The sequence below is a fragment of the Medicago truncatula genome, chromosome 1 (assembly GCF_003473485.1).
Source record: "Medicago truncatula cultivar Jemalong A17 chromosome 1, MtrunA17r5.0-ANR, whole genome shotgun sequence".
NCBI lineage: Eukaryota > Viridiplantae > Streptophyta > Magnoliopsida > Fabales > Fabaceae > Medicago > Medicago truncatula.
The window spans coordinates 478,745-493,901 of record NC_053042.1 but is presented as its reverse complement, the minus strand read 5'-3'; the positions used below and the strand labels follow the sequence as shown (position 1 = coordinate 493,901).

At 33.9% G+C, this 15,157-nt stretch overlaps 3 protein-coding genes across 3 annotated transcripts; 2 read left to right on the top strand and 1 right to left on the bottom strand.

Moving 5' to 3' along the window:
- Positions 1-2,066: 2,066 nt before the first annotated feature.
- On the bottom strand, positions 2,067-4,599 carry LOC11434632 (pentatricopeptide repeat-containing protein At3g24000, mitochondrial). The gene has a single exon (XM_003588426.4). The coding sequence runs from the start codon at positions 4,337-4,339 to the stop codon at positions 2,333-2,335; it is 2,007 nt and encodes a 668-aa protein (XP_003588474.1). The 5' UTR covers positions 4,340-4,599; the 3' UTR covers positions 2,067-2,332.
- Positions 4,600-5,710: 1,111 nt separating this feature from the next.
- On the top strand, positions 5,711-8,539 carry LOC11434184 (pentatricopeptide repeat-containing protein At2g13600). Its single transcript, XM_003588425.4, has one exon. It carries the CDS (start codon positions 5,842-5,844, stop codon positions 8,323-8,325), a length of 2,484 nt encoding a protein of 827 aa, XP_003588473.1. The 5' UTR covers positions 5,711-5,841; the 3' UTR covers positions 8,326-8,539.
- Positions 8,540-9,417: 878 nt separating this feature from the next.
- On the top strand, positions 9,418-13,459 carry LOC11434631 (rab GTPase-activating protein 22). Its single transcript, XM_003588422.4, has 5 exons — positions 9,418-9,820; positions 11,145-11,250; positions 11,339-11,388; positions 11,601-11,654; positions 11,771-13,459. The coding sequence occupies exons 1-5, from the start codon at positions 9,636-9,638 to the stop codon at positions 13,149-13,151; spliced, it is 1,776 nt and encodes a 591-aa protein (XP_003588470.1). The 5' UTR covers positions 9,418-9,635; the 3' UTR covers positions 13,152-13,459.
- Positions 13,460-15,157: the final 1,698 nt, after the last annotated feature.

The following is a 15,157-nucleotide window of genomic DNA, read 5'->3' as shown; positions in this document are numbered from 1 at the left end:
TATTTAGTGTTTTTTTTAAGTACTATTTAATGTTATATATGTAAAATATTTTCATATATTCAAAAAATAAAATTTCTTATTATTTCATGTAGTTATAAAAGTACTATTTGCTCAATTGTCGATAATAAAAGGGTTTTTTTTTTTTTTGAGGGGATTAAAAGGGTATTATTATTATCAATTTTTTTGGTCATTCGAGAATGATTTAGAAGCACGGTCTTGTACGGGAGTTCGCATATCATTCAATAAGATATACTCCCTCCGGTCACATTTATAAGCAAAAATGCACTTTTTAGGTTCATTGAATACATAATGTATTTGGTCTATATATTGACCAAATACATTAAATATTGAATGAATCAAAAAAGTGATTTTTTGCTTATAAATGTGACCGGAGGGAGTATATACTAAACATATGGATATTAGTTATTGATTTAAGAGAATATTAAAAAAAGATTAAAAGATACCAAAAATAGGGATTATTTTTTGGTCTAGCAAAAATAGGGATATTAGTTATTGATTTAAGAGATTAATCGAGATTAAAAGATATAAAAAAATAGTGATATTAGTTATTTTATCGGGGAATGATTATTTGCATAATGACCATATATTTCTTTAAATTTATGAGATTAATAGATTAACCGATGAAATATTAGAAAAATTGGTAGACATAATTTTATTATATCAATAATAAGTAGCAGATTAGGCTTATAAAGTTAATTGTAATTCTTTATTGGATCAACTCTTTATTTGCCTCAAATTTCAAGAATTTTACTTTAGTCATTAAACCTTTAAACTAAAATGGTGATTTTATTCAAAACTTTTACAATTTAGTTTTGTTTTTATTTTTTCCTTACATATAATATAACAACTTGTTCAAATCTTAGAAATTTAATGAAAGGCGTGAAAATTTCAATTAGAATACATTTTTTTTTTTTTTGAAGAGGCTAAAATAGGCCACCCAAATTGAATTAGAATACATATATTATAAAACAAGAAGGAAAAAGTATAGAAAAAATAAATGAACAACTAGTATGACAAATATTAGCTCAAATAGTAGCTATTCCTCATTATTTAGGCATTTTTGGTATGTTGTTGCTTCATACTAATAGTATTTTTTTTTTCACACTTTTTCATATTTTTTACGTTGTGTTTTCAATGCTAATGTTATGTATCTTTTTTATTGTTCGATACTTGATTTATTTGTTGTAGATAATCACATACTATTTTTTTTTGGGTATGAAGGAAGTTGTTAATTTATTTCAGATCAATGATCAACTAATACTAATGAATAATCATTTGTGAAGCAACAATTTCAGCTCAACCTTTAACTAGTTCTATAAACATTTGTGCCAATAGACAAACCCAAATAAGCCCTACCTACGCTAATCCAAACAGCTCCATAGCCACAATTAGTTCTTTTTCAAAGAATAACATTTCAAAATTTCATTTCACAACTATGTACCTTCCAAACTATGCATCTTCTCATTGTTAACTTATCAAAGGTTCATTTCACAAATATACAATTTCCACATGCATTTTCTCAAAAGAAACTTTTTCAAGAAATCAACTTGTCTTAAGCAAGTTTCATGTGGATACTATGCCTTCTTCCCGTTGTGAACTCCGAAAGGGTTAAATCGTTGGAAAAAAAAGTTGGTAATGCTCTTAAATCTGATTTGGCAAAGTAGAGTGCACCAAAAAAGAGTTATGAACCTCCAACGGTGAACCATTGGAGATGCTGTAAGGGCTAGAGTGGAAGCTTCCCTTTCAATATTTTTTTCCCTTTCTTTTCTTCTTTTGCATTTTCCTGAAAGAGATAAGATATCTGCACTCAAAGACCTAATGCTTTTTCTCCCTTTCATTTTTGTGTGCAAACCAAACCGGGAAAATGAGTTTTTTTTCACTATTTTCAATTTGCTTATTTTCCACCCATACACACAATCATGGAAATCAAATGAAGCAATGATAAGATTTATATATAATATCTGCAATCTGCAATGCTTCAGCAGATGGCAATAAACACTGAGAATGAATAGGGAAAACTTAAAACTGAAGAAGAAAAGGAAAACTAAAATAACTCCATGTATGTCTTCACAATAACGTATCCAAAATATAACATTTATGTTAAATGTATATCTAAAAAATAAATGAAGACCTTTTGCCTCAAATAAGATGTTGGCCCATAAATATTTAAACTAAACTGCATCCTGCTATCATGACTTATATTTACATAAACCTTTACGGTTAATTTACCTTCATGCATATGGATATTGTAAGATCACATAATAAGAAGAGAATTCTGCAAAATCAACTAATTGGTTGATAATAATTGACACTACCAGTAGTCCCTACAAGAGCACGATCCATCACGAAAATGATGGAACCTATTGGTGTCTCTAACAATGATTTCTCTCTTCACAACCAAAGACACATATTTTATTGCTGAGTGGCAATCACCACAGACCCTGATATTTTTCATAATTCGTATAACGGATCCTGGTTTAGTATTTAAAAGGGCAAAAGCAAGAGCCAACTTCTCACTATGATACTGCAAATTCAATTCCTTCTCCTGTTGATCTACAAAGACATGCACATGACTTGTATCAGGAACATATCCAATCTCTTTAATTTTCTGATTTAGATTCTCCCACATTTCATAAACCTTATTTTTCTGTGGATGAGAAATGTCATTTGCCGAAAATATATGGACAGAATTCTCAATCTCAACCCAACTACAAGCCGGTTCCTTCTTCAACCCACTATCCTTCATCTCCTTTCTCACTTTTGCAACATCCTTCCATTGACCAGCAGAGGCATAAATGTTGGATAGCAGTGTATGTGCTCCTGGATAAAAAGGGTCAAGCTCTAAAACCTTTTGAGCGGCGTAAGCACCCATTTCCGTATTTTTATGCATTTTAGACGCACCAAGCAAAGCTCCCCAGATAGTTGCATTTGGTTCAATTGGCATTTCTTCAATGAAACTCTTAGCCTGATCAAGAAGACCAGCTCGACCAAAAAGATCAACAACCGTCGTGTAGTGTGAGAGTTTTGGTTCAAGACCATACTTCTTCATTAACTCAAAATAATATAAACCCTCGTCCAAAAGCCCGGCATGGCTACAGGCTGTAAGAACAGAAAGGAATGTTATATCATTGGGTTCAATCTCAACCCACAACATCATCTCTTCAAAAAGTTCCACAGCTTCCTTTCCAAGCCCATGTTGAGCATACCCTATCAACATGGAATTGCAAGAAACAACATCAACCTTAACCAAACGATCAAAAACCTTCTTCGCATCACAAATATTCCCCGATTTCGCATACATGTGAAGAAGTGTGTTCCCCACGTAACCAACCAATTTCTTTCCCGATTTCATCATATGTGCATGAAGCCATTTCCCTTGCTCCAAAGACCCCGTTGTCGAAGAAGAACACAATAAAGCGGAATAAGTAAACTCAGTCGCTCCAAAACCCTCCCTTTGCATCTTCACAAACAAACCCAAAGCCTCCTCTCCTTCACCTTTCCTCGCAAAACCAGATATCAAAGCATTCCACGAAACCTCATTTTTACTCTCAAGCTCATCAAAAACCAACCGTGATTCCCTTAACTCCCCACACCTCGCATACATATCCACAAGCGAACTCCCAACAAACACGTTCTCCTGAAACCCATATTTCCAACAACACCCATGAATCTGCTTCCCATCAACACAACTCCCTAAAAACCCACAACACTTCACCAAACTCGACAACGCAAACTCATTCGGTCTCAACCCATCTCTAACCATCTCAAGAAACAAAACAAGCGCGGTAGTAGCACTACTCGCATACCCATCTTGCGAATACCCAGTAATCATTGAAGTCCATGTCACCACATCTTTAACACACATTTCATCAAACACTTGGCGCGCAATTTCCAAACTCCCACATTTAGCATACATAAACAAAATTGAATTTTTAATAACTAAATCATTCCTAAACTTAGAATTCATCAAATGGGTATGAACCAATTTTCCCTGTTTCAGTTTTCCTAGCATGGTGCATCTTTTTAAGAGTTTGTTGTAAATGGTTCGGTCCGGTTCAAGTGAACCATTGTTGATGAGGTCTAGAACATGAAGACCGGTTGTTGAGTTTGGATTGAGACTTGGACGGAGGAGGTTTGTGTCGTCTATGATGTAATGTGAGATGTTACATTTGTTTTTGTTGGTGGTGGTGGTGTTATTGTCTGGAATGGAGGATTGTGGAGGTGTAGATGGAGCTGCGGATTGATAGAGGGTGCGGAAGATTGTGGAAAGTGCGGTGGATGAAAAGGGTAATGGGGATATTCTTTTGCATTGGATCATTACAACAAGATTTGTTGGCGATATAAGGTTGAGTTGAGTGAGTTGATGTTGTGTTGTGGTTTTTTGTTTCGGCTTTCTTCTTAGTATAATGTTTTTCTCATTTCGCAATTCGCAGGTTGTCGATGTTTTTTGGTTTTTCAAACGAAGATTATGATTTTGTCATGTTTTTTTTCCACAGCACATATCTCATACTATATTGTTTGATGAAAATCCAAAGATGTCATGTAAAGGATTTCATGCAATTTTCGTGGTCCCCTATTCTATTGTATTTTCGATGCGTGAGGATCATCAAGTTGAATAGTAAATTTTCACTCAAGTGATTTTAGGGTTCAAACATAATTCAGTACTAATTTTTTATATTTTAGTATTCCAACCTTATAGGTTCTAAGATTTTTCCTCTAGTTTAGTTTGTCTGTTTTTGTATAAACTAATATATTTTACACTTAACTATAAAGACTAATACTCAAGAGTGTTTAGATGAGATGACACGAGTATCTTGCGTGCGAAGAATATATAGTTTATATAAAAAAAAAAACTATTAAAACTAATTTCTCAAACCGTATACGATCATAATAGACGACAAATCTATCTCTCTCTTAAAAGGTTTAACGCCGCTATATTCTCATAGCTAATTTTGAACGCATAACTTTTAGTTTCCTCTAGCTTAGTTTAAAACTATGACATGTCATTTTTATTAAATAACATGGAATTACATTTAATCATATGATGCTGCTAATTTTAAACCATTATTTGTAATTTCACATCATTAGTTAATATGACATGACATAATAAATCAACCATTGTAGAAAGACTTCATAAAACTTGTGAAATAAAGAATTAAAATCTCCGTATTTAGAAATGAGAGGATTAAAATCATGTTTTATTTAAAATAGGAAAACGTAAAGTACATTTGAGTGTTTGGTTGAGTGGTAGACAACACACATCATATTTCTAAACATACACCAAGTCTTAGACTACATATGTTTCTATATATTTTTGAAATTCACATACGTTCCTATATATGATGAAACATACACTGTAAAACAATTAAACCTTTAAAACTTTACATTTTTCGTTAAATAATCAAGTAACTAAACTCACACACTTTTATAGAGAATTTGAGATTCGAGCTCAGACTTATGGAATTCAAACGTCTTCATAACTATTAATTGAGTTGTACTTACGAGACGGCACCTTTTTTTTTTGTTGAAGGAGTAAAACTAATACTATTAAATTGAAATTAAAAAAAGATAAAGGATGAAATTGTTACTTGAAATTAAAAGTGTAATTTTGCCGATATAATTTCTATTTGTCCAAAATTTATTTAAAATCAAGATAACATCATTTGTTGCTTTCAAAATAGACCATAAACACACCATCCAAATAACATGCAGTTTTCTCTTAGCCAAGTGGTACATGGAGCAATTAAAAAGTTAAGAAACTCTTTTTAGAATTGCTTTTCCATATTCCTTTTGTGTATCTTCCATTTCTCTCATCTAAACATGCACACCTTGGTTTCAGACCCCCTCACACTTCCACCACTTCCCAAACACCAAACAAAACCACCCAATTTTTCCCTTCTTCACACCCCTCCACTTACTTCCACCACCTACTCCACCATTCTACAATCTTCCAACTCCCTCACTTTAGGAAAACAACTTCACTCACACTCAATTAAAACTGGTTTTTACAACCACAACTTTGTTCAAACCAAGTTACTTCAAATGTACTCCATTAACTCCTCTTTCGAAGACGCCTGGCACATGTTCGATAAAATGACTCTTAAAAACTTGCATTCTTGGACTGCGGTTTTACGTCTTCATCTTAACATGGGGTTGTTTTACAAAGGTTTTATGCTTTTTGAAGAGTTTTTATGTGATGGGCTGGGAGAAAAATTGGATTTTTTTGTGTTTCCGGTTGTTTTGAACATTTGTTGTGGTCTCGGTGATTTGGAACTAGGTAGACAAGTTCATGGGATGGTTTTGAAACATGGGTTTGTTACTAATGTTTATGTGGGGAATGCTTTGATTGATATGTATGGTAAATGTGGGAGTTTAGATGAGGCTAAGAAGGTTTTAGAAGGTATGACTCAGAAGGACTGTGTCTCATGGAATTCTATTATAACTGCGTGTGTTGCTAATGGGGTGGTGTATGAGGCTTTGGATTTGTTGGAAAATATGTTGTTGAGTGAATTGGAACCTAATGTTGTTACTTGGAGTGCGGTTATTGGAGGATTCTCGAGTAATGCTTATGATGTGGAGTCGGTTGAATTGTTTGCTAGAATGGTGGGAGCCGGGGTGGCGCCGGATGCTCGAACGCTGGCCAGTGTTTTACCTGCTTGTTCTAGGATGAAATGGCTTTTCGTTGGGAAAGAGCTGCATGGCTACATTGTTAGACATGAGTTGTTCTCTAATGGTTTTGTTGCAAATGCATTAGTGGGCATGTATAGAAGATGTGGCGATATGAAAAGCGCCTTCAAAATATTTTCCAAGTTTGCGAGGAAATGTGCAGCGTCATACAATACCATGATAGTTGGATATTTGGAAAATGGAAATGTCGGGAAGGCAAAGGAACTGTTTTATCAGATGGAACAAGAAGGCGTGGAGAGGGATAGAATATCATGGAATTGTATGATATCAGGACATGTTGATAATTTCATGTTTGATGATGCTCTGATGTTGTTTCGAGATTTACTCATGGAAGGAATTGAACCTGATTCATTCACTCTTGGAAGTATCCTTACTGGATTTGCTGATATGACTTGCATTCGACAAGGGAAAGAGATACATTCTATTGCAATTGTCAAAGGTCTGCAATCCAACAGTTTTGTCGGTGGAGCTTTGGTAGAAATGTATTGTAAATGCAATGACATTATAGCTGCTCAAATGGCATTTGATGAAATAAGTGAAAGAGATACATCAACATGGAATGCATTGATATCTGGCTATGCTCGGTGTAATCAAATTGGAAAGATTAGAGAACTTGTTGAAAGAATGAAAAGTGATGGTTTTGAGCCAAATGTGTATACTTGGAATAGCATTTTAGCTGGCCTTGTGGAAAATAAACAATATGATTTAGCAATGCAATTGTTCAACGAAATGCAGGTTTCAAGTTTGAGGCCTGACATATACACAGTTGGAATAATCTTAGCAGCATGTTCCAAGTTGGCGACAATCCACCGTGGAAAGCAGGTCCATGCATATTCCATACGAGCAGGGTACGACTCTGATGCTCATATTGGAGCCACCTTAGTAGACATGTATGCAAAATGCGGGAGTATTAAACACTGTTATCAAGTTTATAACAAGATATCAAACCCGAATTTGGTGTGCCACAATGCTATGCTCACTGCTTATGCAATGCATGGACACGGGGAAGAAGGAATTGTTATTTTTCGCAGAATGTTGGACAGCAGAGTTAGACCGGACCATGTAACTTTCCTATCAGTTCTTTCTTCATGTGTTCATGCGGGATCAATTAAGATTGGTTATGAATGCTTTTATTTAATGGAAACATACAACATCACGCCAACATTAAAACATTATACATGTATGGTCGACCTCTTGAGTCGTGCAGGAAAGCTCGATGAAGCGTATCAACTTATCAAAAACATGCCAATGGAAGCTGATTCAGTGACTTGGAGTGCTCTACTTGGAGGTTGTTTTATTCACAAGGAAGTTGCCTTAGGTGAAATTGCAGCAGAAAAGCTCATAGAATTGGAGCCGAGTAACACCGGAAACTATGTTTTGTTAGCAAACTTGTATGCTTCTGCGGGAAGATGGCATGATCTTGCTAAAACCAGAGAGTTAATGAATGATAAGGGAATGCAAAAGAGTCCAGGGTGCAGTTGGATAGAAGACAGAGATGGGGTTCATATTTTTCTTGCTAGTGATAAAAGTCACCAAAGAGTAGAAGAGATATATTTTATGCTGGATAATTTGACCAAGTTTATTAGAATAAAAGAACACAAATCAATGATAACATGAGAGTAGAGAGTTGTACAAAATCAATAGCAGTAGAATTGGTAAGAAAACATGCATGTATATATTTCAGGACATGAATTTTATACATCAACTTATAAAGAATATATAATACAAAATAGTGACTCATCAAGAAATTGAAACCACACTACTAGGCATCACTTTTTTTTTTATAAGCCTGCAAGGCATTGCATAATTTTCTTTTAATTGCTTTCTCACTTGGCTTGGCCTGCAAGATATATATGGGATATACACAAAATGTTGAACTTATTCTCTGAAATTGTATAAAATGTCAATCAAATTTGTCCCTTGGTTGATATATTAAAGTTAATGATATGAGATGCATTGGCAATTAAGTGGCCAAAATTCAGATATATTTTTTTTTATGACAAAAGTTTAGGGTGAGGGGATGATGCAGTCTAAAACACTTTTCAATTGTATTAGTGAGGTTCAAACTCAGGACACCCTAATTCAAAATTTGTTCTTTTATCATTAGACAAAATTGATGGATTTTTATTTTGATAAAAATTGAATTAGATAGACTAATCTGAGTAATGTTTAATGATTCTAACTTTTAAGAATTATTTTGAAATATTAATGATGTCAGGTTATGTTAATACTTCTGTCATAAAATTTCACAATGAATAAATCAACAAATTAATTTCTAAACAATTACTCTCTTTAATTTAGTCTATAAACTATAGAAATATAAATAAGTTAATTTAGTGTTTGAAATATATGAAAAATCCATCAATTTAGTCGTTAACATCTTAGAGTGAAGACCTCAATTGATGTCTTACAATTTTCTCAATCCAATTTCTCAGACATTTTTATATAGAAGAGATGATGTATTGACCACTGATCCATTAAAATATAGCGATTGATTTGTCTCCGGTATAAAATGTGAGATTAGTTTAGATTTAATCTTTGTCGGTGACTAAATTCACAAAAAAAAAAAATTATTAGACCAATTAATAAATTCAGTCGTTATAATCTTAAATGCATGAAATGATTTATTGCCCCTATGAAATGAATAATTCCCGTATAAGTCCCCTACAATAATATATATAAATGGAAAAACTGTCGATCATAACCAAAAATTAACTAAAATGCTTATCTTCTTCTTCTTCTATGCGTAATCAATCAATCATCTAGAACGTGGAACTTTCTTCCTTCTTCTATTTCCATTTCACCCTCTTTTTGCAGAAAAGACATAGAAATAACTCGGAATGTGAATGAAGAAGAATGATGCGAGAGAAATGATACAAAAGGGCATTAACGTAATTCCAAATTTCTGATCCATGAAATGAGATGAGATGAACACATCCTCCTCCCACTTCAACACCGACACAACTGCCATTCTCTCTGTTGCCGCCGGTGCCAAAACCGGCCGCAAGGGTAGATTCTCTCTCATGGCCGCAACGCCACCAAACTCTACTCCGGCGGTCGTCTTCACCGCCCTCGCCGGTGTCGCTATCGTCGCTGTCATTTTCTACAGTAGGTAATTAATTCAACACTCCTAACTAGATCTATCTATTTTGTGTTTCAATCGCTTTATTCTTGATTTTTTTTATTTTTTTTTACAAAATTGAAAATAATGCGATTTATGTTAATTAAATTATGAAGTTGTGGAGAAAATTTGGTTATAGGGAAATGGATATCTTTGTTTTGTGTTGATGATGAAATTATTGGATTTCAAGTTCCTTTTTTTGTCTTAAGCATCCGGTTTCCCGGGGAAAGGTCTTTTGTAATCTCGAATCGGTCAGGAAGTTAGTAAAGTCAATTTGAAAGTAAAAGGACTAATCTGTTACATACGTTAAACTCTAAGGACACCCGGACCCTAATGTGTATTTGGCCTTGTTGTTAATGTTAAAATTCCTTTAAATTCTTTTAACTGTATCTCTGATTCAAATCAATTGCATGCCACTAAATTACCTTTTACTAGGATTTTATTTGTTTTTAGATGATGTTTTTTTAACTCGATAATGTTCCAGATTGATATTCAAAAATCTGTTGTTGCAATTTCCTTTGAAGGAAAGATTGCAGCAACATTTATTTTTTATGTATTTCTAGCCTGAAAAGAAAAATCAATGTTAGCATATATTTTGAGCTTGTCTAATGTTCATGTTGGAACTTAAGAAGGATATTTTCTGGGCCTAATTAAGTTTATTGCTTGTAAAAATACAGTAATGCTCTATGTTATGGAATTGCTGTATCTAGTAGTACTTTAGGGGAAATTATATAGTATTCTGGATTTTGCAAATAACTAAGAAATTGCGAGTTATAGTGCTTGGAGAATATAGGTTCCTCCATCTCTTGAAAAAATGACGTAGTAGTAAATAGTGCTACTAATGTATCATATGCTGAGGTTAGTACTTTTACTTTTTGGGTGATACTAGGGTTTGTCCTTTGGGTGTGCTGAAAAGTACACAGCTGACAGCAGCTCCAATCTTAAATCTAGACCGGTGCGATGCACGGATTTGGGAGAAAAGTGACTGGAAACAGAGGTGTAAAAATTTTTCACATTAGTAGAAGACTTTTCTTAAAATAGACAGATAAATAGAAGCAAGTAGCTCTAACACAATAATAACTGCTTCATGATTAATAAATTTAGATAGTTGTGTAAAACGTCTCGCTCAAAAATCAGAAACACTAATAGAATAAAATGTATGAAGTCGATGACAATGACTTTTTCAATGGGGGAAAACGATAATTGGCTTCAAAAAGTTCCTCCATTGTGCTAGAGCGCTTTTGTTTACTTTTATTGCAGTACTTAATTGTTACTCATATTTTAATTGGTCAACTTAAATCCCATGCTCATGCAGGAAAAGAAAACACCCCCTTTCACCTCAGCAATGGAAAAGCTTGTTTACAGAAGATGGTAGACTCCGTGATGGTGGAACTAAGTTCCTGAAAAGAGTGCGCAATGGAGTGAGTTTACCAATTATTCACCTGTACTTTAAATTTGTGCGTCTTTTGTTTCTTTTTGGATTGAGTGCATTTTAAATATCTGATGCAGGGTGTTCATCCTAGAATAAGGGCTGAAGTTTGGCCATTCCTACTTGGAGTGTAAGTATGCCATTCTCTCTATTTCATTTTTAGATAGTCTTCACCCTTGCATAATTACAATGAATCTTATCTTAGTTATCTTTAAGTTAATATACAATTATGCATTAGGAAGGGAATGAATTACCTTGTCCTTTCTTTCTATTAGACTGTTAGATTGTGTTTTACTTTTTTCCTTTATTCATTTACTGATTACACTTGTATGACTTAGACAGGTATGACTTTAACAGCACCAAAGATGAAAGAGATGCTGTAAAAACTCAAAATAGGTTAGCATACAAGTTTAATTCCCAGATTATTTATATATCTGTGTATGATAAATATTACAAATCTATATTCATGTGTTAACATCTGGTTGATTTTGTGGCCAAATTTTAATACACAGAAAGCAATATGAAGAACTCCGTAGACAATGCACGAAACTCATCAAGCAAAGCAATGAAAACAGTAAGTTAAATGAAATTGGTGAAATCAGCTATGAAGGAGGTGATGGAAGTCTTGCTCAAGATTCTCGTTCTTCTAGTTCTTCTTCTAGTTCTGATGATGCAGCCAGTGCCAGGGAAACTCTGTCTAGTCAGGACAAAACTCCAGAAGCTGAATATTCGTTGGAAGGAGACGATTATGTTAATGTCAACAATGCTGATGCATCTATGCCGGATGCGGATTCTTCCGAAGCTCCTGAAGTAATTCAAACAGTTCATCTTGATGATGTTCAGGAAGATGACAAACCCATGAAAACTACCGAGGATTCCGCCAAAGGTCCTGAAGTAATTCAAACAGCTCCTTATGGTGATGTTCAGGAAGATAATAACTCCTTGAGAACTACCAAGGATTCCGTTGAAGGTCCTGAAGTAATTCAAACAGCTCCTCCTGGTGATGATCAGAAGGATAACAATCCTGTGAAAACTACCAAGGAAGTCTCATCTCCCTTACAAGAAAAGGTTCCACCAAAGCTACCAACTAATGAAGACTTCTCCACCTGGCAACGGATTATCCGACTCGATGCATTACGTGCCAATGCAGAATGGATGGCACACTACCCCTCTCAAGCTTCCGTATCAGACAGTATAGCACGTCAGACTGCTGAGGCTGTTGGCTTGGAGGATTATGATCACCTAGAGGCTGGCAGAATCTATCATGCTGCCCGACTAGTTGCTATTCTTGAAGCATATGCACTATATGACTCTGAAATTGGCTACTGCCAGGGTATGAGTGACCTGCTATCTCCTATAGTTAGTATTATATCTGAGGATCACGAGGCTTTTTGGTGTTTTGTTGGATTCATGAAGAAGGCACGGCAAAATTTTAGGCTTGATGAGGTGGGTATAAGGAGGCAACTAGAGTTAGTTGCAAAAATCATCAAGTATAAGGATGGCCATCTATTTAAGCATTTGGAGAAGCTTCAGGCTGAAGATTGCTTTTTTGTTTATAGGATGGTGGTGGTATTGTTTCGGAGGGAACTGACATTTGAACAGACAATTTGCCTTTGGGAAGTAATGTGGGCAGATCAAGCTGCAATAAGGGCAGGTATTGGGCATTCTGCATGGAACAAAGTTCGAAAGCGTGCACCACCAACAGATGATCTGTTGCTTTACGCAATAGCAGCTTCGGTATTGCAGAGGAGGAAATTGATCATTGAAAAGTATAGCAGCATGGATGAGATCATTAGGGAATGCAATAGCATGTCAGGACATCTTGATGTTTTGAAATTGCTAGATGACGCACATAACTTAGTGGTCACCCTTCATGACAAAATAGAGACATGATTCTGATCAATGCAATCAACAAATCTAGTTTATAATTTTTAGTGTACAAAATTTCCATATTTCAGACTAGCAGATTCTCCTCTGCATTTAAAATAAGCACCGGAGTTGCGCTGCCTGGCTTATTGCTTATTACTCCCAAATAGAGAAACTTCCTATTTATTTTCTTTTTTTGAATTTTGATTTCAGACACCAATCTGATGACTCTTTGGAGCACCTTTGCGAAGAGGGGGCGGTGCCATGTAACTGTTAGAAAATGTTGAGTTATTATCTACAATACAATTAGGGATGTTTTTTCTTTCTTTCTCATATTCTCTAAAACAGGGTATTTTCCAGTTTAGCTCTGCTAATTTACGTGGCATTCATTTGTCCTTTTGCATTAGCCATCGCTTAGCTAGAATGCTTGTTTTTGAAGGGTAGCTGAAGATATTAATTTCTAAAACCTGGTTTAACATTTTGTTTATGTTTTATGACAAGAGCTATGCTATTTGTTAGCAAGGGAATTGTGTACTTCAACACAATAATACAAACATGTCAGTTTTGCAAATAAAAGAGAATCAGTTTTACGTGTGTATTTGGTAGAAATGATGGGTTGAATGGTCAATTAAATGATGTCTTATTTTATTGGCAAAACAACACAATATCCTGTAACTTAATTTAAACTTTCAAACAGGTCATATAATTTTTTTTCATGCCAAGTTGGTCACATATCTTTGAAAATTGGCTTAATTATACTTTTGATCTTTGCATTTTGACCAACTCACGAAATTTGTCATACCTCTTTTAAATCGAACAAAATCGTTCCTAAACTATATGTTTTTTGCAGTTTTAGTCCTATCTCCCTATTTCCAATTCCATAAACGCGCATAAATGACAGTTTTAGTCCAACCACCTATGCTCAATTATGAAATAAACAAAGAATAAATCATGTGGGTACAAGGAATCTACTTTGTTCAACACACAAACTAAGAAAAACCCTAATTTTTAAGACATGTTTCAGGTATGTAATATGTTTCGAAAATTAAGGTAGTGTACAAAAATAATGTTCCTTTGTTTTCATTCATTTTGGGCTTCAACTTTCTATTTTTCAAAAAATAAAATAAAATAAATTTGACAAATGAAAAGGAATAGTAGTTTAGTAGATATTTTTGTAGTTATTTGTTAAATTTTATGGTATATATCATGTTAAAAAAATCTTGATGTATCATATAGAAAAAATTAGATTTTAATTTATTCAGCTAAGCATAGGATCACTCCCTAAAAAAAATAAAAAAACCATATACAGTGGCTCAAATTAAAGCTAGTCATGGTTGCTAACGATGAAACCATAGCTAATTAAGGTGGAAAAAAAAAAAAAAAAAAAAAGAACTTTCCAAATTTCTTCATCATCTCATCACTTCAACGTCAAATCAATTCAAACTTTCATATTGATTTAACTTCTAGTAGATATTGAGTCAAAGTTGGTGGTTTTTTTGGGTTTTAAGATTGATGATGTTGATTTCTTCAAAAAAAAAAAAAAAAAGATTGATGATGTTGATGGAAATAACATGTGATGTGTCAAAAATTGATCCGAACAAGGACCAAACTTTATAGAAAGACATGTTTAATAGAATACATCCGAACAACATGACCAAAAAATGATAACGGCTCAAACTAAAAATCAATTCATATAATTTGTTCAGATGTTTTTTGATTCATGTTTTTAATTTGGTCTATGTTGATGAAAATAACCTTAAAAATGAATTGTTTTTAACAAGAAATTATATTGTCTCGCAAAAGGTCACAACAACCAAATCAATCCAAATCAAACCACATTTTTTTTATCTTGTAATTCATATTACTAACCTCAAAATCAAACCAAACCCCACCAAAAACACCCTTACTCCATATCATATAAAAAAAAATATCAAAGAGATTCTTTCAACGAAAATGTATTTTCTCCATATATATAATATATATATATATATATATATATATATATATATATATATTCTATCATTAAAACTACT

Bases quoted from the DNA above. Each gene is read 5' to 3' on its own strand.
- LOC11434632 (XM_003588426.4), bottom strand. From the start codon at position 4,339: ATGATCCAATGCAAAAGAATATCCCCATTACCCTTTTCATCCACCGCA.
- LOC11434184 (XM_003588425.4), top strand. From the start codon at position 5,842: ATGCACACCTTGGTTTCAGACCCCCTCACACTTCCACCACTTCCCAAA.
- LOC11434631 (XM_003588422.4), top strand. From the start codon at position 9,636: ATGAACACATCCTCCTCCCACTTCAACACCGACACAACTGCCATTCTC. The intron at 9,821-11,144 runs GTAATTAATTCA...ATGCTCATGCAG, and splicing joins GCTGTCATTTTCTACAGTAG to GAAAAGAAAACACCCCCTTT. The intron at 11,251-11,338 runs GTGAGTTTACCA...TATCTGATGCAG, and splicing joins TGAAAAGAGTGCGCAATGGA to GGTGTTCATCCTAGAATAAG.